Genomic DNA, 24,826 nt, shown 5'->3' with positions numbered 1-24,826 from the left:
TCTTACTCAAAAAATAAATATCAATAGGATCTATCCAATTTTTTTTAATGCTTCCATACTCAAAGGAATTATAGTCAAATGTTATAATGATTTCCATTATAACCTAATAAAATTATCACAATATCTATTGCATATAAAGCAATTTTGTACGTGATGAATTTAAAAGAATTGTTTACTAGGTTATATTAAATTTGTTGAGGAAATGTACCATCAATGGTTGAGTCTTTAAATAACTAGATAACTGTAAGATGACTAAAGTAATTCCGATATGATCTTCGTATAGTCTTGAGGCGTCCAAGGTGATCTTAAAATAACTCTAAGCTAAGGTCTGATTATTTAAGGGATCCTGTACAAAGACTAACATTATGAGGAGTTTTTTGTTTCGATCCCTCTTATGCTTAAATTAGTTCTGATGTCTTACTTGAAGGTGTGATATCATTTTGAAAAGATCCAACTCTTAGGTCGATGTCGAAGATTGATTTTTATACTTAATTGATTAGGATGGAGGGGGCTTCTATGATGACTTCAACGTCTCCTCCTTGATATTTTGTTCATAGAAGTGAAAAAGAATGGATAAGCCTAAACGATCTCTCATGGATTATTATTCATATAAGTCAATATGTTATAACTATCTCTACGTCATCGATAATGAGAGGATGATTGAGTCATTTTTCTTTCACGTCAACATTTTTTTTTGAGACATTGATTAGCCAGAATTAATTTTCAAAATATTTATTATTAAATAAAATATATATGAAACTTAGCATGAATGAAATCTGACTTTCTACAGGTAATGATGGAATTGACTTCTACTGAGCAATAGTAATGAATATTGCATTCTTGCAGGTTGTAAACCTACCATTGAGATGGATGCCGAGTATACTGAGACTATGATAATTAAATATGGACTACAAATGACTATACAAGAAAAAAAACACTTATTTGCAGGTAGAATATGATAATTTAAAGATTCTAAGAAAAGAGGCTACTCATTATATATTATTACCTTACGAGAGAATGCAGGGCGTGGAAGTCTCAATGTCTTTATTCCTATCCTGTATACTTAGCACTGATGAACATGAAACAAAATTATTTTTTATTAAAATATTTAAAAATATAAAATAATCATTGGTAATTATATATTAAAAATATATAAGAAGACTTTGAAATACAATAAAAATATATAAGAAACTTCCAACGGCATGTGAGGAACTCGTGCCTCGCGGCCTAAGTCGCGGGACGAGGACGATCGCCTTGATCTGATGAAAGATGGCACTCAGTGGAGACAGGTGGACGGTGGAGATGAAGACTAAATATGTGATGGGATGAAAAGGAACACACAGGCCGTCAGTGGGCTGAGAAAGGCCCGTAAATGGCGTCCACTCCACATGCCAAGTGGCAGGAAAAGATATCGCCAGGCTACATGCTCCGACCATGAAGTGGCGCCTCGACGGGAGCTGTCCCCGGCGGGGAGTTGGAAGCCCCGCGGGAGGAGGAGAGCGTCGACTTTCCTGATATCGAGGCGACGCTACCTGACCGAGACCTCCCATCATCGGACGTGTGGCACCTCCTCTCTCGCCCGACGACGCGGTAAAAACTCCAAACCACCGCTTCTCTCTCTCTCTCTCTCTCTCTGTCACACACACACACACACACACACGCACGCACTCCCTGTTTCTTTCTTAATCATTCTGTTCGTTGTTCCACTTGCTCACGGGTTTTTCCTCTTTCTTTCTTCTCTTCTTTGATGCTCTGTTTCTTGGGGTTCTCTGTTTTGGACTACTAGTGGTGGCGGTGGCTATCTGTTTCTTTCTTGGCGGTGGTGTCGGTCTTTTGCAGATAAAGCGTCTTGCCTTTGGTCGAGGAAGAGAGGATGACGGACACCACCGACGACATTGCGGAGGAGATCTGTTTCCAGGCCTTCGAGGACGATTGCCGCCTCCTCGACAACCTCCTCCACGACGTCCTCCACCGGGAGGTCGGCCCCCGCTTCATGGAGAACATCGAGCGGAAGCGGGTCCTCGCCCAGGTCTGTCTTCAATAAGCCCTCGTCCGCTTCGCATTTCCTCCTCTCTTTCGATCCGATCTTGATGCGGGTCTCCTTTTGTCGTTGGGAATGCGTGGTGGTTGGTCTCGGATCCTACTTTCTTTGACCTTCCCGAGCGATTCTTGATTCTTTTCTTCTTGGTTTTCTTGATTTTCTTTACCGATCTTTTCTTTTTTCTTGTTTTCATTGTCAAAATTATATGCTCAACTCTACAAACAAACTTCGTTTGTTTAGATGAGATGTTCTTGTGAACACTCAACGATGGTTTAAGATATTCTTGAACTACGAAAGCAGCAACAAAAACAACAACAAAAGACATTTGACAAGGTTTTCTCGATTGGTTCTCTTCTTTTTATCGGTTTCGTTATTTAATTTTGACTGTCTCGTTGGTTGGGATAGTCTGCAGTTAATATGAGGTCGGCGGGGATGGAGGGGATGGCGGAGTTGCTCGAGAAGCAACTCGCGACCGACATCTCGAATATGACCCTCGAGGACGCGTTGTCGCTTGCCCGCGCTTTTAGCCATTACCTCAACCTCATGGGTATCGCAGAAACCCATCACAGGTGCTTCCTTCCAACACCTCTTCGACCTATTATCTTTACATGATTCCCTCTCTATATGATGCTGCTCCTCGAATTATTTAGTCATTGGTATATTTTTTTTCTTTTTATTTGTCCCTATGTCATTTGGCTTCACTGGCAATTATCTGTCGGCAACCATTAATTACTGAGATCATTGTCGCTGTTTGTAGACTTTCATGGGAAAATCTATTAATGGATGAGTTGGCCTCTTGGAACTAGATCACCGTTTATTCCTTTCAGTCAAAGGATTGAAAATGTCCCTTCTTCTATTTCGTTTTAGGGGAACTACAACTGCTAAAGCAGAAACATTGTTTTTGTTACTTCTTTCTTATTTTCTACAAAAGATAATTGTTGGCATATATTATGTGGTCTTAATGATTTTATCTTTTGTATACATCTTATTAATACAAAAGATAATACATGCCGTTTTTATATAATCTACTTTGATGTTGTTATTATGATAGAGCAGCTTTGTAGCTGTCTATAATTCTTTGCTGGCAATCTACTAGATTCTATTCCCTATAAACATATATGAAGATGGTCTCTTTTCGTTCAAAGTGAGACACCAAATCGGTGAATGTGAATCATGACTAACTTATGTTATACTTCAACATGTCAAAATGATCCAATTTCTCATGTAGGGTTCGCAAGGCACGCACTGTTGCGCATTTATCAAAATCTTGTGATGACACATTCACTAAGTTGATACAGAGTGGTATTTCCCCAGAAGAACTATATGACACTTTCTGCAAGCAGGTTTGTACTCTTATGATACTGCTGGTGTTGTCTTAGTCAGTATATAAATGTGCTTGTTGCTTCAGGAGGTTGAAATAGTATTGACTGCACATCCCACCCAAATAAACAGGCGTACTCTGCAATACAAACATATCAGAATAGCGGTGAGCTCTCCAATCTCCATTGTGAATATTTTATTCCACTTCTGAATGATCAACTAGTTATCTTACTTTCAGTTTCTGTGCTTTTTATGGACTTATGAATGTGTTGTTTCAATATTCATCCTAACTAGATATTATGATTTCCTAGCAAACTACAAATCTTTCACAAGGTGTTAGGAAAAATAAGGTCTCATATTTTTCTTTAAAGCATTTCACTGGGTTCTACAATTGAAGCATGATAAGAGGGAGTTGCATATAGGGTTTAGCATATACATAGTAATATCTGGTACCATGTTACCCGAAGCACATCTGGTGATCTCTCCTGCCAAGGGACTTCTCTTTTTTTTTTTTTTTCACTGTATTTTCCTATATTTTCTAACTCAGTCTCCTTAAGGTTGATATTAGTTGGTTTAGTGCTAAGCAAAAGTTGTTAACTATTTGTATTCATTTTCTTTTTGTGAGGAGTCACTATTTTGATGACCTTTCATTTTTCACATTTACAATATTTGGGCCTTATATTTGTTTTCCTAAAGTTTTAGTTTTCAAAGATGTAGGATGATCTCAGCCCACAAAAAAGGTTATGTTTGATACTTTATAATGGTTATACACTCCATACTTCTCTTTGTGTTCGTCACTCTTACATGATGTGTCAGCTAGCTGGCAGAGAACAATAAGGTCAATTCAATTCATGGAAAAAATAATAAAAGAAAAGAAAGCATCAGTCTCCCTCCTTTGTCTCGCATTAAGTAGATGTATTACAATCTTTAGTCACTGATGGGGGATTTACCTGGTAAGGATAATTTTTGTGATCTAGCTGTTGCAATAAATATCTTTAATGTTTGTTGTAGTACTTTTATTTGCACCAGCAATTTCCATATATGCTTGAAGTACATTATATTTCTCAACAATTTGACTGTCTGTGTAAATTGCAAATGTGCTTTACATCCATTATTATGTTAAATTCTGTGTAGATTTACTAACTGCCTAGGAATTTAGATATTCTGCTTTAAATTACCTTTTTGAATTGCATTCACCAAATAATTATAGGCATATGTTTTTTAAAACTTCTAATGCATTAAATAGCGTACAAGTGCAACAATTGACTAACAACTACGATGTCTCGACAGAGACTACAGGGATATGTTATTGGCATCTCAACATCACTTCATTTGTCCTTTCTGTGAGATACAAATTTCATGTCTCTCAACCATAGTTACTGGTTCCCTCTACCTAAATCACGATGACTATGCATCCAGATTATTGTGTATGCAATATAGAAACCCCCATTGGGGTTCTAATCTCATCAGTGCCATTCAATCTCATAGATATAAACCAACCAAAGACAAATAACATCTGTAGTAATTTCTACTTTAAAATTCTTCAAGAAAAGGTCAAAAAACAAAGTACTGTTCATTAAAGGAAGAAGGAAAACCAAAGAGCTCATGAGTTATAGATCTTTTGCTACAGTGCTTTGATCCGATTAGTAAGACAAACACATATTGTCAATTATATTTAGGAGCCTAAATAGGTGGTTCATTGTGTACCACAATCCAGAAATGCCAAGCTTATCCTTACCCTCATGTACCATGAACCTGATTAGGTGGCACCTAAGCAGTTGCACCCATGCCTTGCTCGTGAAGTTCTATGTTCTAATAAATTGTCCTTACTACTCACTTTGTTAACCCTTAGTTTAATGATAGAGTATGTGGTTGTTCTAGATAAATGTATATTGGGGATGTTTAAATGAAGTTCTGACTAGACAATGTTTTAGGCAAGGATCACTGAATTTCAATCGGGATACAATTTTTCTATGTATCACTTTAATAATTTTTTTTCTCCAGTACACTCCTAGATGTGATCATGCATTCAGGTAATTAAGGTGGATTAGTGTATTTCATGTGTCAAAAAGGTAACGTGAATACTGTTTCTAGGATGCCAAAGTCATGTCTCTTGGTTTCTACGTCCAGTACATGTTCTTTTGTTCTTTCATTGAATTTGCTACCCAGTCATGCTTTGTTGGCTTGTGATATGTTAGTGTATGTTAGCATCATTGCGGCAAGAATGCAATTGAAAATTTGAAACCCCCAATTAGGTCATTGGAAAAAATTGCAACACGAAGTTCCAAACACTGTATCATCAAGCTTGTGAAAGATAACTATTTCTGTATAAATTTAAGAATTGATGGTAAATGCATTTTATCAAGTTTGTGCTTGTTGGCTCATGAAACATAATGAATAAGCTAAATTTCAAGCAAAAGTTGGCTTTGGTCCTAGGATGTGCTTTATGGATGCAACACATGGACAATAAATAAAGATATAATACAACAAATATAACATGGGGATAACATAACTTTTTCATGTTAGTACTATGAGTTCATGCTCTTTCGGGGAGTCAGGTTTTCGTTTGTAGTATATGTATGGAAGTTGCTAGTGTTTTTTTGATGCAATAGTTATTTCTTTCCATTTGTAGCATCAACTCGTTTGTGATGTTCTAAACAGAATTTGACCAATGTTGCAGCACCTTCTGGAGTTTAATGACAGACCTGATCTTAGCCTTGAAGATAAAGAACTACTGATAGAAGACCTGGTACTTTTTCGTTCAGTCTTTTAAATTGGTAACTTCATTGTGTTCATATTGTCATCTAAACTCTTGTCCCTTTAGGTTCGCGAGATCACCTCATTATGGCAGACAGATGAATTGAGGCGCCATAAACCTACTCCAGTTGATGAAGCTAGAGCTGGTATAGTTCTATGCTTATATAGAGGTGTAATTCCTCATTACGTTGTTTAATAGTTTACTTGCTCATCCTGTAGGTCTTCACATCGTTGAGCAATCACTTTGGAAAGCCATACCTCATTATTTACGTCGTGTCAGCACTGCTCTGAAAAAGGTCCCATTTCTTTCTGTTATATTTCCTGATTAGATTCAAAAAGATATGAAAATCTGGTTCATGTTCCGACATTTTAATTTTCTATTTGTAGCATACTGGTAGGCCACTTCCACTAACCTGCACACCAATAAAATTTGGCTCTTGGATGGGCGGTGATCGAGATGGAAATCCAAATGTTACAGCAAAAGTAAGTTTTTTTATGATCAGTTTGCATTTAATTATACAAAGTTTTAACTCGAACAATCTGACATTTATTTGTTTTTATTGCTACTGAGATTGATGTCAGCAGTTCAGTGGGTTTTTTATTTCCACTGTACAACTGATGTTCACTCTAGATTTTGGATTGGCTGCAATAAAAGGTTGTTTGCACTCTTTGCAGAGCACCAATAAAAGGTTTTTTATTGGTCTTTCACATCACCAACAATGGGTTTATAGAAAAATCATGTTATGGATGTGCTGTGTTATGCCATGCCTAGCAGTACTAACACATGATTAAGCTAGCTTTTGGCTTGCATAGGATTCTCATGGAGTAGATTTGCCTTGCTAATCTGTGTGGGGTCAGCTTTGCCTTGCTAGTCCATGCAGCACTTTTCTTCATTTACACCTGACAAAAGAAATCAGCTTGATTGAATTTGCAAAAGAGTAAATTGACTTGGTCATTATTGGAGACGCATATAATTTGAAATAAATGAGAGACTACATTGCGGTAAATGGATGCCACCGCTGACCATGGTATCACAAGGGTCTTATGGATAGGAAAAGGAAAAAATAATATAAAAATATTGTTCGGGAGCAAAATGGTCCACTTAACCCTTAATGCTCACCTCCTAGGTACTACTCGGAGGAATGTCCCCTTGTGCCACCTTGGGAGTTCCAAGGTGTTGACATGATGGAATTTTCATCATTTTGAATTTGTCAGTCCCATGTCAGTTTCTATCCTATGGAATGTATTCGACAAAATAGCCCATGTGACCTAAACTACACAAGATTTGTACATATTTTTACATGTTTGTTTGGTATCATTTATATTTGTAAACCATTAATTCATCTGACTGAGGGTCCCTAAAAGGCTAGCACAACATAATGATGCTATGTTGTTCTATAAAGGTATAATGAGGTGGTGCCATAAAACACTAACCTTGCTTGAAAGGACCATAATTGACAAGTTTTGTTATAAAATAACTAGGATAAATACACACATGCTAGTGGTTGACTCTGAAATATGATAATAGTATTATAATTTATTCTATTACCAGTCATATTAATAGAAAAAGAGGGTCAATGTAAAGTAAGATTGCTCCTTTACAACCAAGGTGACAATCATTTGGGTCAGAATAGTCTTTTTGCTTGTATATTGTTATACTTATACAAGTACTTTTTTGTAATACATTTTGCATATCTTTTATCAATCATATAAATTTTTATTTGTTAATCCAGTGTCTAATGGAGATTTTTCTCATCTATCTATTGTTATAATTCTAGAATCTAGAAGCATGGTTCGCCCATTTTGGGTACCAAACCCGTCTCGACAATCTATCGGATTGGTACGTACTAGCTAGTACCAGTGTACCAAAACATGGTATGTTGGTGCGTACCAATGTTTTGACAAGGAAGAAAAAGAGGGTGAAGAGGAAGGGCCAGTGGAGGAACAAAGGAGGAAGAAGAAAGAAGAGGAAGTGATAGAGGAGGAAGAAGAAGTAGAAAGAATAAGAAGAAAGAAGAGGAGGAGAAGAAGCAGTGGCAAAGTGGAAGTGATAGCGGTGAGGGCAAGGGCATCGTATGCGAGAAGAGAGCTCACATTCGCAAGCCCTAATTGTGTTTTTCTTTTTTAATGCTGAGTTGGACAAGTGTCCACTTTTTTGATTTATTTATTATTTTAACCAGACTGCCCGAAATGGGTGTTGTCCACATATCGACCCATGCCCGAACCGGTATATACCGCCTATACCATATCGTTTCGGGCAGTACAGCAGTCCTTGTCTATAAGTATCCTTGTGTTCGAAAAGATGTGGGTGTATTGTTTTGAACCATTCAAATGATTATGGTGTTTAAGCCAATCTTAATCAAACAAATGCTTTTCTTTACCTTTATAACCTCCATGTTGTTCCCTTTTGTCCTTGGTAAGATACGCCTATAGGGTTTATTATTGTTCCTTTCCTCAACCACTTGAGACTTTATTGCTCTGATGTTTGTATTACTGCTTACTTAAGTGGCTTACTATTGCTATCAATTCTATAAGAGAATTGCTTTTCTGGAATGCTTTGAAATTAGTTTTCTGGAACTAATTATAGTGCATAATTTTTTAATTTAACAATTGTTTATAAACTTAAGATTAGCATTTAGTTAGGTCACTGGAAAAGTCTTTTTGTTACATTTTACTCAATGATATTAGATTTTAATTTGGTGTTTCTAGGTGACCACAATGGGAAACATTACTGATGCTGAGTTAAATAACTATGGGCATCTCAAAAGAAATGGTCAATGGTGTAGAATTGAAATTTTCTGAGAACTTAATTGTTCTGAATTCTTCCATTCTTTTGTTCTTTACCATGACAAAAATTTTCTTTGTCCTACCAAGTTTATAATTGTTGTTTATCAAAGATACTTTCTTTTTACATATAGCTAAAGGGCTCTAATATGCTTGCCACAGGTTACCAGAGATGTTTCTTTGTTATCACGGTGGATGGCATTTGATCTCTACATTCGAGAGGTTGATAATCTTAGATTTGAATTGTCTATGATTAGATGCAGTGATAAGTTGGCAAGATTGGCACATGAAATCTTACTCAAAGGTTTGTTTATTTAAGATCATCAATGTGCTTTTGCTTTCATGCTTCTGCTAGATTTAGGAGACCATGAAGTGATGGAAAGTCAACTTAGTTGGTATAGTATGCACAGTAATCTCAAGATAAATGATTCTCTAATTCCATGGATTATCTTTTAGTAAGGGATCTATTTTAATATTGAAAGACTTTATCTTGTACTACATTTTGGATGATTTGACCTTCATAAAGCTGTTTAGCAATTCAAAATTGAGCCACCCCGTAGTTCAGGACTCCAAGATTACACGAAAATGCTATACTTCATAGAGTATAAAAATTATCAGGTGCCATATTTTCCTTGCTTTGATTTATGTATTTATGATTGCTGATTTGAAATATCAGATTTTTATATACAAGTATTAGAATAATATACTAGAAATACTTTCAGCGCACATAGACATTCAGTTTCATGTCTAGTAAATGAAATAAAAAAATGATAAAGAATTTGAATTTCTGAGCTCTTGTCAAATCCTTATTTTCTCTGTTCTTTTTTCACTATAGAGGAACCTCAAAAATAATTATCTCTGGTTGCCTAAACATAACTAGAACCAATAACGAGTTTGTATGTAAACTTTCTTTTCTTAAACAAGTATATCCTTTTCCTAAATTTCACTTATCTTTTGGTAACAACTTAATGACTGATATAAGATTGAATACTGGTCACTCTATGTTCTCAAATTTCAGTCTTCTCAATCTTTAGTGATGCCTTATAGTTTATGGTCCATCCCAGGAAGATGACCAATCTCTTCCAGAACATAGTAGATTGTGATGTGCATAACATGGAAGAAAAATGTAAGAAGTAACAATTGAAAAGAGCAAAATAGATCACAAAATAGGATTTATATTTTGCTGAAGGACATCAGTTAAAACCCGTTTGAAAAACTTTTTTAAAATTAACTGGGATGGACAGTCCTAGAAATTGTAAATTTTACTGCAAGCATGAATTACTAGTATGTCTCCTATAGTAATACTGTTTGTATCCTTAACAGATAGATGTATGTTTGGCTTGTGTTATATGAAGATGCACGGAGATGTTTATACATTTCTGATAACTGAAGTTTATAATTTCCTTTCGGCCGGCATCAGTTATACTTTTCTTTTTGTGGTAATATGCTTCATTTTTAGCTATATCTGGTTACTTAAATGGATCATTATTTGGCCATGTTGCTCCACCATGTTTTTCTGTTAAAAACCATATTTTCAGGCATCTTTTGGCCAGCATATTTGTAGTAATTTTATAGTGAAGTAAAATGATATCTGTGTCAGCAACTAGATTCTTGTTCTTCATAACTTATGTTAAGCCTCCCATCTTAAGTACCTGCAAACCTTGCTAAATATTATCATGATTCGTGTTAGAAATTTAGTTATTTTACATTCTTTTGGAGTTTCGGTAATGGCACATAGATTTCCAACCTATGACTTCTATTTCTTAAATAAATTTGTTTAACAATTTGCTTCTGCAGAATCAGAATCTGAGAACCAACATTCTGAAAGCTGGAATCCAAGCCCAAACCGAAACCATGCAAAGCATCACAATCCGCATATATCTGCTTTGCCAGCACAACTTCCTGCTGGTGCATATCTTCCAGCTTGCACGGGTAACAAAAAACATCAATCTTTTCACTAGTGGATTTCTGTTTTATCTTTTATTATTGGATTACTGTTATATGCTGTGTAGTGTATACCATAGTTTTATTTTTCATAAGCAAAATGTTTGGTGGAGCTTTAAAGATCTTCAACTTCAGTGTCTTCCAAATGTGATTACTTTAGACTTGTTTTTTTTCACTCACTCTCCTTTGTATGATTGACTAAGACTTTTAATTTTTCAAAAACTTGTTCATGCTTCTTTTTGGCTTTGACATCCTTTATTTGCTAATTTGATATATCTGCATTCGGTAATTTATAGTAGAATTTAATTAGACAGAGCCTTTAATACGTCTAATGAAAGAAAATACTGTTTTCTCGGGTTAGTGCAAATAATACATTTTAGCAATAAATAATGTGGATTACCAATATAGCACTTTAAACTGCATGAATTGGCTATCTGAGGATATGCTACTCTTGATTTTATTTGAAATGCTTTTAGTGAGTACCACTTGGAACACAGTATTGATGTCAATCTTTTATTAGGTAAAAAAGTTTGGAATTTATTGATCTCGAGCCTTCATGGTGCTTCTGATCCAAGTTTCTACAATAAATTGAAAGCATCTATAAGTGCATGACAACTTGATCAATGCATTGACATGATTACTGGTGCTTGTTCTTTGTTTGCAAGAATTTTTCCCATGTCAAACATGTAAAGGCCTAAAGAATAAGGGTTCCGCAACTTAAAAGAAATAAGTTTCAAGAAGTTGCCATCTTGTTTTCCTTAACAAACACGTACACTGACAATGCTGACTAACATGAATAACATGTAGCATATCTAGTGTCTGATTAGATTTTTGTCATGGATTATCAGTATTTATGTGGTTGGTTTCTCATGTAGAATGCAATGATGGTGGATCTGAATATCCTGTAGTAGAATTTCCTGGCAACATAAATCGTCAGGTAAGTCTTAGGGCACTTTTTTAGGTTCATTCCTGTTCTTTATATCTTGAGATCATTATTCTCTTGCCTTTTTCTGTACCATTATTTCATCATTTGAAAGATATGTATTATATTCAGCTGACTTCATGGATTCAAATACTGGTCGGTACATTTACTGATGACCAAGGACCAGTTTTGGACCATATGGTCTGGCGCTGGTTGGTATTATTTTATTTTATTGTTTTTGGTTGATACCGAGCATTACAGGGTGGTATACCACCCTGTTTATGGTATTGTTTTGGTTGAGTAGATTACTGAAACTTAAATCGGACAGATTTAAATCCTTGACTAACATAATTTGCTCATTACAGAATGGTAAAAGTTCTCCAGTTCGGTCATTTCTGAGTTCATCTCAGGATTCCTTGACAAAATTTGGAGAAACAAGAATTTCTACAGATGGGTCTTTACCTAGTCCCACTAGCCAGTCATCTTTAGCAGGGTCATCAAAGATACCTAGGTCAAGCTCTAGTCAACTTCTTGCACAAAGAAAGTTATTTGCAGAATCTCAAATAGGCAGGTCAAGCTTCCGGAAACTTTTAGAACCTAGCCTGCATCAACGTCCTGGGATCACCCCATATAGAGTCGTTCTTGGCAATGTCAAAGACAAGGTACGTCAACAGCAAAACTTCCCTATTTTTAAAGAAACTAATTTATTTATCAGATAGTTTATTCAAACAAATGTATTAATTATAAAATTCATTCTTTAACATATGCATCAGCTAATGAAGACTCGAAGGCGCCTGGAACTTCAACTTGAGGATCTCCCTTGTGAACATGATCCTGCAGAATACTATGAAACTTCAGATCAACTTCTTGAACCACTAATTCTTTGCTATGAATCCTTGGTAAGAGCGTTCTCTAGTTCTTTCTTTTTTTATTAAATCTTTTGTACCCATTTTGAAAAATAAAAAAGGCATTTGTAGTTTCATTCTGTTTATGCTATTTAGATGTTGATGATAAACTTTTCTAATTGCTTCTTTGAAGCAATCATGTGGATCTGGCATCCTTGCTGATGGGCGGTTAGCAGATCTGATACGAAGGGTAGCCACCTTTGGTGTGGTACTAATGAAGCTTGATTTACGTCAGGTACTAATTACTGCTTTTACCAGTTTCATTTTGGATGTCGTGCTGCATATACTTAACTTAGTTATATGCTAATCTTTTACAGGAATCTAACCGGCATTCTGAAGCGTTAGATGCTGTTACAAGATACTTAGACTTGGGATTATACAGCGAATGGGATGAAGAGAAAAAATTGGAATTCCTGACTAGAGAGCTGAAAGGAAAGCGGCCTCTAGTACCACCAACTATAGAAGTCTGTTCTCTTCTCTAAATGTTCACTATCTTTTAAGTGTTCATTAAGTTCTTTATAAGTTTATATATACTCTTCTTAAAAGTTATTAGAATTTTAAAATTTTTTATGATATTCCTTCTTATTGCTTTGACCCTAGTTTTACATAATAATTAACTATTACTTTTCGAAGTAAATCCAAAACTTGAAGGATGGATTGTATTAATTAAATATCTTATAAAACCATATAATTAGTTCCATTTTGGAATAATCTAGAATTGGTGAGAGACAATTCATTAATGAATGACTGAATACTATTCTTAAGTGATGAATGATTGAATTAGTTCATGATGCTTATTGATAATTGAGATAATAAAGCTAGGATCACTTTGGAAAAGCATGAATATACACATATATTTGGAGTAATTTGATAGGGCAGCGAAATAATGAACTAAGTAACCTATGTTCCTGAATTAGTTCATGATGCTTATTGACAATTGAGATAATAAAGCTAGGATCATTTTGGAAAAGCATGAATATACACATATATTTGGATAAATAAAGTTAGCCTTTTTTGCTTGCTAAATGGCATGTTGAAGCAACATTTTATTAATTGTAGTATCCCACAAATTGCTAGTGAGGATTAAGACAACACTTCATTGGGCTTTTCTGTTGGTTGGATGATTAGCCACTTGATGTTGGATAACAAAAGCATGGAGTAGAGCATTGTGGTATATGACCTGCGTTCAGAGTTTGAAACTGTATATACTAGTCCAAGCGGGGACTGGACCCAAGCCCACATATACCACGTGATAGTATGTGATCATTGATCGGAGCAACTGTTTGAACTGGCTGTGTGGAAAGGGTGAGTGGGTTTGATAAGGTGAGTGGTAAGGAAGAGGAAATCTTGGTATATTTTCCTCTTTCTTCTATTCTTCTTCCTTTCCCTCTCTGTATTATCCTTGGTACTTTCGCATGGTATATATGCAACTTTTCTCATGGTATATAATAGACAAGATTTTCACTAAGCATCAGAGGATTTTAAGGGTAAAGTGGTAGATCCCATTATCCTTCTCTTTTGCTGTTTGAAGTTCATATAAATTAATCAGTTCTATCTACACATTTAGGTATTCTCCTGTTTTCTGTACATGATAAATCTGGTGTTTAAACTGAAAGATCGCCGAATCCATTGGATTTGAATTGATGAAAGTCAACTTTTTGTGTGTAATTTAAGACTCTGGGCTAAGCCAGGTTTATTAATCTGACGGGGGTTGCTATCAGCTTCATGAATTGATACCAGAATCTTCTGTTATTTGACCGACTCACTGTTAGAATCTTGACGTCGTGATGCTTCAGTTTGATTCCTGTTCTTGCATCTTGGGCATTATTTTAGAGAATGTTTTTAAACTTTGGTGAATGAAACCTGTCCTTCTAAGGTAAACTAAGAAGCATTATCCAAGCTACAAGGTGGCAAAAGGATTGTGGAACGGAAACCTATTTCTTACATTAATTGGGGAATAAACTTTGTCTAGGATTCCAGACCTTGCTGTTTGCAATAATTTATTGCTTCACTGTTAGAAATATCTGGCAGCTATAAGTTTGAGCTATCTAAACTTAATTTTTAAATTATTTAGGGAGCTGCTAAGACACTAAGATTTATTAAGCACCAAGTAACCTATTAATATAGCAATGATAATGAGAATACTGGGAAATTGAACAGCAGTTTGTATGGTTTCATATATGCTTTGTACTGATGCCACTAACTGTGTGTGCTAAGAATTAAGATCAAGATTAGCATGTTGTTTTTTCCATCTGAAACCATTTTGCCAATTGGTGTTTTAGGTGGCCACTGACGTAAAAGAGGTTCTTGACACTTTTCGAGTTGCTGCTGAGCTAGGAAGTGATTCTCTTGGAGCATATGTGATTTCAATGGCTTCAAATGTATTTACATCTCAACAATGTTTTACAACTTAAAATGCGACAATTTAACACATTTTCTAATCTGAACATATATTTGGCAGGCAAGTGATGTTCTTGCTGTAGAGCTGTTGCAGAAAGATGCAAGACTTTCTGTGAGTGGGGAACTAGGAAGACCATGTCCGGGTGGAACGTAAGATGATTAATTTTCAAGTTTTGAAGTTCATCATGATTGAATTTCCTAACATTCTAGCTGAAATGTTTGAATAGTTTAACAATCTCAAATCATTGTTTTTTCAAATTTCAGAGAATAGTATAAGTTAGTGCAGATTAAATTTTAGAAGCAAAGATGCTGCTGGATATATTATAGCGTATGTTCATCACAAAAAAAAGGAAACAATAATGTGACTAAATAATAGAATATTTCTATTGATATTGGAACTGATTACTTTTGGTTGATACAGGCTTAGAGTTGTTCCATTGTTTGAAACCGTGAATGATCTTAGACGAGCTGGCTCTGTGATTAGGAAGCTGTTGTCAATTGACTGGTACAGGGAGCACATTATAAAGAATCATAATGGGCATCAAGAGGTAATAGTTTTTCCTTTCAGTTTTACTATTCGCTAAGTAGTTCTCATTTCTGAGACCGGCAAATAATGGTCAGGTCATGGTTGGCTACTCTGATTCCGGTAAAGATGCTGGGCGCTTTACTGCAGCGTGGGAACTGTACAAGGCTCAAGAGGGCGTTGTTGCTGCCTGTAATGAGTATGGTATCAAAGTCACACTTTTTCATGGGCGGGGTGGTAGTATTGGTCGTGGTGGTGGCCCAACATATCTTGCCATACAGTCACAACCTCCTGGTTCTGTAATGGTAAGTTGACTTTTATTATGCTGATAGAGTTGCATTAAGGCCAAATCTATATTAATTAATTTCATTCTTTGCTTTTAATAAACGATAAGCACCACTGAGACTCACATTGGAGTCAGTATTGTAATTTATGTCTTCATGATGCAGCAATTTAGCAGACCCAGTAAAATCTGAGTAGTCGTTAACCATCTTCCTTTTTGCTATTGATATTGATTTGTGTTCCATATATTACTGAAATATGCACTCAGGAACTAGTATATTTCATAAAAATCATTGACTTGAACCTAATTTCCACCTGTAAATGTCTTAGATATCCATATATGACATTCATCTATTTCACTGACATGCTAAGAGATCATGAAATCATTTAATGAAATTAATGATGGTTCTTCATACATTATATTTATGTCACAAGGATCTCAGAATGGCTGATTGAGAAATATCTTGTACAACTTTGTAGTGTAAATGTGTGAGCAATTTCTTGAAAAAACTCTGAATATAAGAAATCTATACATATAAAACTAAAGGTTGGCCGAAACTTCGACCAAAAATTATGCCTATACTGAACCCAGCCACATTAGTTATCCTCCAGGTACCATTTCTGATGGACATTTATTGCTCATTTTTGGAATAGTTAAGCTGCATTTATTTATCATTTAAATACACTGAACTTGGTAAATATTCTTTTTTTTTCCCTTTTTTTTTTGTAAACATGCATTTAATTTTATCGCATGTAGTTTTCGTAATTCAAGTTGTATTACTATTTATAGGCACAGTTGCAATTACTTGAACATTTGTTGTGGTCAGGGATCCCTACGATCAACTGAACAAGGTGAAATGGTCCAGGCCAAGTTTGGTCTTCCACAGACAGCCGTAAGGCAACTTGAGATCTACACAACAGCTGTACTTCTTGCAACAATGCATCCTCCACTCCCCCCAAGAGAAGAGAAGTGGCGTCATGTGATGGAGGAGATCTCCAAAACGAGCTGCAACCACTACCGCAGCACTGTGTATGACAACCCTGAATTCCTAGGCTACTTCCAGGAGGCCACTCCTCAGGCCGAGCTTGGCTTTCTGAACATAGGAAGTAGGCCTACAAGGAGGAAGGCCTCCACTGGTATTGGGCATCTGCGAGCCATTCCATGGGTGTTTGCTTGGACTCAAACAAGGTTTGTGCTCCCTGCATGGCTCGGTGTGGGCACTGGCCTCAAGAATGCATGCGACAAAGGCTACCAAGATGACCTGAAGGCTATGTACAATGAATGGCCTTTCTTTCAGTCCACCATCGATCTGATCGAAATGGTGATTGCGAAGGCTGACATTCCCATTACCAAGCACTACGAAGAAACGCTCGTCTCTGAGAGCAGAAGGGCCCTAGGTTCTGAACTGAGGTTGGAATTACTGACAACAGAGAAGTGTGTTCTAGTTGTCAGTGGGCACAAGAAACTGTCGTCCAACAACAGGATATTGAGGAGGCTGATTGAAGGCAGGCTGCCATATCTCAATCCACTTAATCTCTTGCAGGTGGAGATACTGCAGAGGTTAAGATGTGATGTTGAGAACCATAAGCTTCGTGATGCTCTGCTCATCACAATTAATGGCATTGCTGCAGGGATGAGAAACACCGGTTGATATATACACACACATTTAGCTTCTACATGCTTGGTATTATTATCTTTCAGAGACTTACTGAAAATAAAGTTCCCGGAGGTTCAATTTTGAATGTTTTGTGAGTTTTTTTTTTTAATGCAGTAAATCCATGTTCGGAGATTCCAGAAGGACTTGTTCTTGATATATTTATGTTTCATCACCAGACTCCGGCAGTGTCATATTTGGTTCCCTCTGTTGTTTCTGATAATTCTTGAGGTTAGCTTTCCACTCACGGTTGACGGACGCAAATAAATATATGGGCTGTTCTCGTTGCTGTTGCATGTCCTTTTTTTGTCAAAGATGTACCCTTGATGTGATGACTCGACTCAATACAGTAGATGTGGTTGTCGCCTTAAACAGTGATACCCGTGCAAGGTGGCGATAGCTTCCAACTTAAAATGGCACAAGTAAGACGTATCAGAGTCGCGGGTTTAACATCAAATGGCACAAGAAAGATACCTGCATGGTTACGGAATACCAAACCCTTCAATTATATTCTCGACTTAAGACCGGATCTGTGAAAATTAAGGCAAAAGATGAGTCACGGATGCTGTGTGGCTTCTTGATTTATTATTCTTGTAGTCTGAGACATCCTGAGGTTTGGTTTGAAGTATCAGACCAAATGTTTTCCAAAGCAACCCAAGCTGGCCAGAATATTAATGCATGACAGACCTGCTTGAACTTGGATGACCGTAGTTGGCAAATGTAGCTTCTATATCTCCATGAAAAAACACTATAGCATTCTGCTTTTCCATAAACTGTACGGCTACATTATCAGGCAATGCTGTCATAGTTAATAGCTCCATCTACAACATGCCATTCATTAGAATGTCATCGTTTCGATTGTGCAACTCTAGAGGATGTTTGGTACAATCATAAAATATCAGGATCCATCATCAGCTTTCCAGATTGTTGTCAGCCTCTGGCTGCTTTTGAATGCTAACTCCGTTATTCATTCTAGCACGCGCCTCCGCAAACATCCTCTGTTGCTCTGCCAATGCTTCTTCCTCTGTCATCTCGATACCGCTAAATTTACCACCTTTAGGTGAGTCCTGCACAGAATGGATAGAAGATATACGTACAAATGTTTTAGAAGGAACACATGGTAAGAACAACAGAAATTCAATTATGAACCTACAAGGGTGTCAAGCTTATGTTGTTCGTATGCAGCATAAACCTCCTCAATGTATTCACCAAACCCAAGAACCTGGTACCACAAATAACCACATCAAAATATACTGGAAAAAAAAATGAAAACAGCAGGATGATATCTAGGTCCAAAAGAGAGTGCTAGGTGTACTTATCAGCCTCACCAGACATCAGATGACAATTACTGGAAAAGGTTGCACCTCATAATACTAGTAACATAAGCTCCAATCCTATATCTCATAATGTAATCATATTCTTTTACAAAGATGATCACCACATTGTGAGTCCTTTCATGCTTGTTTCTAGAAAGATAGTACTGACGATTCTGGTATGCAAGCTCAGAAGGAAGATTAAAGTGAAAAATAGCCTTATAACAGCATGGCCAGGCCACAAATTGGTGAATCCAAAATAAGGATTTGTATTGGTTAACAATTTGTGTCCCTTACCACGGAGCTGCTATTTCTTCACCTAATTTTTCTTTTTGATTCTTAAGTATAAATCTCAAGATGCAGGATAAGATATATGCAGTGCCAAAGGACAGGAATCTATGTCAAGATACATTTAGCTGTAAAGAAACTAGATTCTTTCTCCTAACAAAATTTAATCCCACATTTGCCCATTGGACTGGTGACTGATATAACATGTAGGCTGCATATTTTTACCTATTATACACACTTTTTTAAAGAGCTGCTTTTAATTCCTTGTCCCTCCCTAAGTGCAAAGCTTAATGAAACTCGTTAACTTTGATGCTTGTTTGTCATCAAAATCCTTTTGAACGAACTTTGGAGATACTTATGGTCCGCATGACCATGGACACATTCCTAGCAGCTCTGGAATGCAGAAAACCATAAGTGAATTGAAGACTGAAAAACTGAGACTCAAAAACAATCTGATAGGGACATTCAGAAACAACAACATTTTTGAAAAAATATGAGGAAACTAGTTGATTCATACTGCTACTTGGTATAGGCAGAAAAGAAGTGGAGAGGGATGCTTTTCTTTTTCATTTGTTTGATGTCTTCTTGGACTATTCAACTTAGAATCTTAAAGTATTAATGGTAAGATGTGTTTCTCAGCATATGGAAGACTACTTCAAATTCATATGCCATGACACAGTGGTGTTTTCCATCTATTACTTTTATCTTGCTTCTAGAAAACTTATCAAACAGTCAGTACAACAACAGTGGATCTGTATCAAGTAAGCTGATATGACTTCAAAAGACAAGACTGTACATGTTTACATGTCGAATAGTTAAGCAAATCTTCCTGTAAATGCTATAACATTATTTTTCTTTGAATTTTATCTTACAGAGATTGAAGAAACCAGGAGCATAGTTCACGGCCCTATCTTGTTGCAATACTAACTTTTCTAATTTGTTTCCTCTATCTGCAGAATTCCAACAGTCCAAGCTACCCATTCTCCTCTTCCCATAAATCTATCAACACTATGGATGCACCCCTCAACATACAATATAATTTCTTCTACACAGTGTGACCTTGTTGTTCTACAGTTAAATCCTTTCTTTGAAGCACCTTAGGGATTGTAGGAAATAAAAAGGGTACAACCTCAGTTTGTCATTTCAAGGAACATTTATATTTCATAAAAATAGCTATCTCAAATGGACATCATGTCAGGAGTATATTCAACCTCACTGAAATATCTATTTAAAGAAAAGCTCTGTAACAATATCAGATTATCTTATCTCTACTGAAATCAGAAAGAGAACATAATCTAAAAGAGAATTAAACACTAGCAAGTACTTAGCTATTCTAGAATCAGCTATGACTACTCAACAAAGCTAGAGTATGACTACTGCAGTAAGAAAATCCTTATCCCATTTGTTAAAATCCTAAAAATCCTGGTCGTGATGAATATACCACAAGACCATAAAAACTTTACAATAACAAAGAGGACATAACTACAACTTCAAGAGAGAGAGAGAGAGAGAGAATGTAGAATGACTCAACCTCCAAAGCCTTGAGCACATGCTCTGGTGCAATTGTCTTTTTGTCCTCTCGATTACATACTTCATTGGACTCCGAAGATAGAAGATTGATAAATTCTGCCAATTATGATAAAAATTAAAAGCTTAATCTGTAAAACCAAAATAACACAAGAATGGCAACTTGTGAAGTTAACCACCAATACTGGAAGACATGTCATCGTTTGAGAAAAGATAAGTATTTCTGGCATTAGATGACAATGTAATGGTAAAATACAAGAGCAGAAACAAATCAAACAGGAAACTAACAGCTTTCTTATTAGTTACATACTCTTAAAGGTACTTATTCTTGTTTGCTTTCTTTGTCTCAACTTGGCTCAATGGACAAACTGATCCATTAACATGATACACCTAAAACCACATGACCTCCTCCCAATTACCATTGTGGGGATTGATGTCCTCATGCAACTCATGTCTTTGATCATATTTCAGTATCAAGCTTAGCCGGTGGTATGTGAAGCCCAGTTTAATTCTAGCTCCATGTCACGATGTATCTCCAATCTTAATCATGGGTAATTTTCTCCTACTTGAATCTTTCACCGTCTCTAGTGCAAGATTCACTATGATGTCAATTGTCATGACAAATGGATGAAAGACCCATTAATTTGATAGGCCTACAATCATATAGCCCAAAATGTTCAAGTCCATGTTAACGATGGTAGACTCGTTTAACCAAACCAACCGAATACTCCTCTCCTTCCGAAATGGGACTAAACTAGGGTGCCACATTGTTGCTCATAAGAAAGAGTATGACACAAACATGATACATCCATCGTATAGGACACTATGTCCCGAACAATATATACGTCTCCTACATAGAAGTTAATGTAACTCCTACACATGGGAGACATCCAAGTGCAGGTTGCTCAAAAATTAACTATGATGTCAATTGAATCCTTCACCGTCTCTAGTGCAAGATTCACTATGATGTCAATTGTCATGACAAATGGATGAAAGACCCATTAATTTGATAGGCCTACAATCATATAGCCCAAAATGTTCAAGTCCATGTTAACGATGGTAGACTCGTTTAACCAAACCAACCGAATACTCCTCTCCTTCCGAAATGGGACTAAACTAGGGTGCCACATTGTTGCTCATAAGAAAGAGTATGACACAAACATGATACATCCATCGTATAGGACACTATGTTCCGAACAATATATACGTCTCCTACATAGAAGTTAATGCAACTCCTACACATGGGAGACATCCAAGTGCAGGTTGCTCAAAAATTAATTTTAATTTTCTTAAAATTCAAACAAAGAATTGTAGAGATTGACATGTATGATTCATGTCACTGAGTGAATCCAAACAATATCTGTCCCTGTAATATTTGCTTCCTTATGAAGAACATATTGCGAGAAGAGTTACAAATTTTCCTGTTAATGTCTACCATCATTTCAAAATATTATCGTTCATAGGGAAAACAAAAACCAAGACTAGCAGCAGATAAATATGCTAAAAAATCCATCTAATGGCTTATAAATTCCACTTGCCTACGCAACATTCCACGAGAAGATCTTGAGTATCTCTAGCTACACGAACATCAGGTGGTAGCATCTCCTTTATAATCTTGAACATTGTTGCTGAAAAGTAACCATCATACTAGATTAGGATATAACTCAAAATCTATAAATGAAATTTATTTGATGTGGAAAAGATATCAAACAAGACTGAATTTAAACATGTTCAAACATTGACAGAGTGCTATTAATTACAACCCTTCCTAATTGTTATCTTGTTACAGACAGATATTTTTCTAAAATCTCACATCAGCACTTTTTCTTGAAATGGGTGATGTGCTTTATATTTTAAATGAGTGATATTCAGGCCCTTCAGGATGTCTTCATTTAGACATACAGGTCATCATGAGCTAAAATAAGAGTCGAAAAAATGGAATTAAAGGCACATGTATCAATCACAAACTATTCTGAACTATAAGCCACAAAATTCCTGTAGGAAAGTACAAAGCATTAAATCCTCATTGAGTTACTTGATATTCTCTTTACTAAGGTGACGACATACATCAACACAGAACTGACAAGAGATGGTTAAATTTTCTTGAACATGAAAAACACATATATAGATCATGACAAAGCTAGAGTTTTTTCACGGTCACCTTTTGCTATTTGTAGGTCTTGCTTAGGAAACCAGCAAAAGTTTTTATGTATATATATAAGCAATGAGCTCGACCTTGGCACTGAATTTCTCAGAAAACCACAAATTTTATTTTGTCAAGAAGCCTATTACCATAATGGAAACCACAAAACCATTAAATTTCTTAGGAAACTTCCATTATTTTGCCAAGAAGCCTATTATAAAATAAGAACCCAATGATGGAATATTTGTGTTTCCTAATAAAATAGTGCTGGGAATATTGTTCCTATAAGAACATAACATCAACAGAATTCAATGCGGGAAGATTACTGTCTTGTTGTAAGGGGCTTATCTATGAGATGGCTAATTTCGTGCCTTCACTACTTTGAGTCCTAACTCAAAGATTTGCACTAAGGATAGAATATATATATAGTGTACCATGAAACTATGTTCAATGTGTCTTCTAATCTCACATTTGTTTTGCATAATTTTCACACAAGGTAAAATTTAGCTCCTTGTAACAGGCTACCCCAAACCTAGTATCACTACCTGAATGGATGAAACGGCCCAGCTTGCTGAACTCTTGAAGGATCCAAACTTCCCACCAGGATGAAGGACGCCACTAATTAGCTTATGCACCTTTTTTTCTCCATGTCATATGATCCAAATCCAAGAACATATTATAATACTTAACCAACCTTAATGCAGGAAACATTCTACCCAACTTCAAAGTCATAGACAATCGAGAAAGAAACACACGATCAATTCCCGACGACAATCAAACACCGGAGGATCATCCATTAGGGCAAAGAACTCACATTTCGGGAGCGATACGTCCTCTTTCGACTTCCCGACGATGTCCATCGGTTCCATCTTCCGATCAAACCCTAAAAGGATCGATTTCAATTCCTCTTCGCTCCGGGTGGCCGAAAACGGTCGGAGAGGGAAGAAACCGGGGAAAAGCGAAGAATCGCGAGGACGACGATCCAAGCAATATGGGATCGATCATAGAAACAAGGGTTACTGCGGCGGAGAGATCAAGTCGAAGTCGAGACCAGGCGGTGAAACTGGGGCAATCCGGAGTTCATTTTTGTCGTCACATCGAGGCCTACCCAATACGTGCGTGCAAGCGTAGGTGTTAACGGGTCGGGGGTCGGGTGTCGGGTTTCCACTACATATTTATGATCCACACTCCTCGGTCAGGATCCGGATCATTGTTAAGTTAACTGAAACCATTGACGTCTGTTGGTTCTTATCCTGAAAGATGAACGGCCGGGATGCTTTTCCACCGCTTCATCCGTCAACCAGCGCGCGTAGCACGACGAATAACCGTTCTGCTCACCGCCATGTGAGAATAGGGCCGGAGAAAATGAACGGTTTCGTGCGAAAACACTTTTGTCTTAGACCTTATGTCAACTGACGAATGGGTGGTACGCTGACCGAGCGTTAGTTTACATTCCCTATAGATGAAGGGCTGGGATGCATTTCATCAGGTCTTCATCCATCATTTCCCGCAAACAGCGAGAACGTATTGGCCGTTGGGACAGCTGACCATTTGAAGATCTGTTTGCAGGTTATGGTCACCGCCGTTGAGAATAGGGAAACAGGAAAAGAGCCATTTCACGCCGAAGAAAATTTTTTGGAGGCCTTTAGTCATCCGATCGATGGGCGGTAAGATAAGCGCAGTAGTTTTTATCCCTGAAACATGAAACGGCCGAGCGCGATTCCCACTCTCCCTTCCATCAATTAAAGCAAATAACCTGGCGAGTAGGTTGTAGTCACCGCCTGTGAGAATGCGACACGTTAAAACGAGCATTTTGGGGCCAATAAAAATAATTTTTCGTGCCTTTTGTCATCTAGCTGACGTGTGGTAAGATAACCGGGGCAAACTTGGGACCCTCGCACCTGGTGGCTCATACCGCGATTAGGTTCTGATCCCCACGCGTGAGAAAAAGGACACCGAGATTTCGATACTTTTTCGGCCGATCTAATTTTTTAAGCCACTTCAATGTCCAGGTAAGCTCAC

The 24,826-nt window shown here is 36.8% G+C and overlaps 2 protein-coding genes across 5 annotated transcripts; one reads left to right on the top strand and one right to left on the bottom strand.

Annotated features, from left to right (window-relative positions):
- The first annotated feature begins 1,364 nt into the window (after positions 1-1,364).
- Positions 1,365-17,621, top strand: LOC135629022 (phosphoenolpyruvate carboxylase 4-like). Of its 4 annotated transcripts, none has more exons than XM_065136126.1 (21): positions 1,365-1,590; positions 1,787-2,029; positions 2,454-2,610; positions 3,270-3,384; positions 3,450-3,527; positions 6,042-6,110; positions 6,186-6,264; positions 6,338-6,414; positions 6,506-6,601; positions 9,065-9,206; positions 10,700-10,834; positions 11,722-11,783; positions 12,134-12,430; positions 12,542-12,667; positions 12,807-12,908; positions 12,991-13,137; positions 14,956-15,054; positions 15,135-15,223; positions 15,495-15,621; positions 15,695-15,901; positions 16,706-17,621. In XM_065136126.1, exons 1-21 carry the CDS (start codon positions 1,389-1,391, stop codon positions 17,528-17,530), a joined length of 3,474 nt encoding a protein of 1,157 aa, XP_064992198.1. In that variant the 5' UTR covers positions 1,365-1,388; the 3' UTR covers positions 17,531-17,621. The 4 variants fall into 4 exon arrangements, with proteins under 4 accessions (XP_064992198.1, XP_064992201.1, XP_064992200.1 ...); XM_065136129.1 differs by having other exon boundaries at positions 1,450-1,590; positions 1,840-2,029; positions 2,447-2,610; XM_065136128.1 differs by having other exon boundaries at positions 1,451-1,590; positions 2,447-2,610.
- Positions 17,622-18,244: 623 nt separating this feature from the next.
- LOC103992419 (protein Dr1 homolog) lies at positions 18,245-23,932 on the bottom strand. Its single transcript, XM_009412105.3, has 5 exons — positions 23,619-23,932; positions 22,200-22,289; positions 20,666-20,760; positions 18,687-18,755; positions 18,245-18,600 (listed from the first exon to the last, which is right to left on the bottom strand). Exons 1-5 carry the CDS (start codon positions 23,671-23,673, stop codon positions 18,445-18,447), a joined length of 465 nt encoding a protein of 154 aa, XP_009410380.1. The 5' UTR covers positions 23,674-23,932; the 3' UTR covers positions 18,245-18,444.
- Positions 23,933-24,826: the final 894 nt, after the last annotated feature.

Source organism: Musa acuminata, chromosome BXJ3-1 (genome assembly GCF_036884655.1).
Source record: "Musa acuminata AAA Group cultivar baxijiao chromosome BXJ3-1, Cavendish_Baxijiao_AAA, whole genome shotgun sequence".
NCBI lineage: Eukaryota > Viridiplantae > Streptophyta > Magnoliopsida > Zingiberales > Musaceae > Musa > Musa acuminata.
This window is presented reverse-complemented; position numbering and strand designations above follow the sequence as displayed.

What these genes read in the sequence shown, in the direction of transcription:
- LOC135629022 (XM_065136126.1), top strand. Translation starts at nt 1,389, where the DNA reads ATGCCAAGTGGCAGGAAAAGATATCGCCAGGCTACATGCTCCGACCAT. An exon ending in GGAAGCGGGTCCTCGCCCAG is followed by an intron (nt 2,030 to 2,453) that starts GTCTGTCTTCAA and finishes GATAGTCTGCAG; the next exon opens with TTAATATGAGGTCGGCGGGG. An exon ending in ATCATAATGGGCATCAAGAG is followed by an intron (nt 15,622 to 15,694) that starts GTAATAGTTTTT and finishes AATAATGGTCAG; the next exon opens with GTCATGGTTGGCTACTCTGA.
- LOC103992419 (XM_009412105.3), bottom strand. Translation starts at nt 23,673, where the DNA reads ATGGAACCGATGGACATCGTCGGGAAGTCGAAAGAGGACGTATCGCTC. An exon ending in GGACGTATCGCTCCCGAAAT is followed by an intron (nt 22,290 to 23,618) that starts GTGAGTTCTTTG and finishes GTTACTTTTCAG; the next exon opens with CAACAATGTTCAAGATTATA. An exon ending in TCTCGTGGAATGTTGCGTAG is followed by an intron (nt 20,761 to 22,199) that starts GCAAGTGGAATT and finishes CATAATTGGCAG; the next exon opens with AATTTATCAATCTTCTATCT.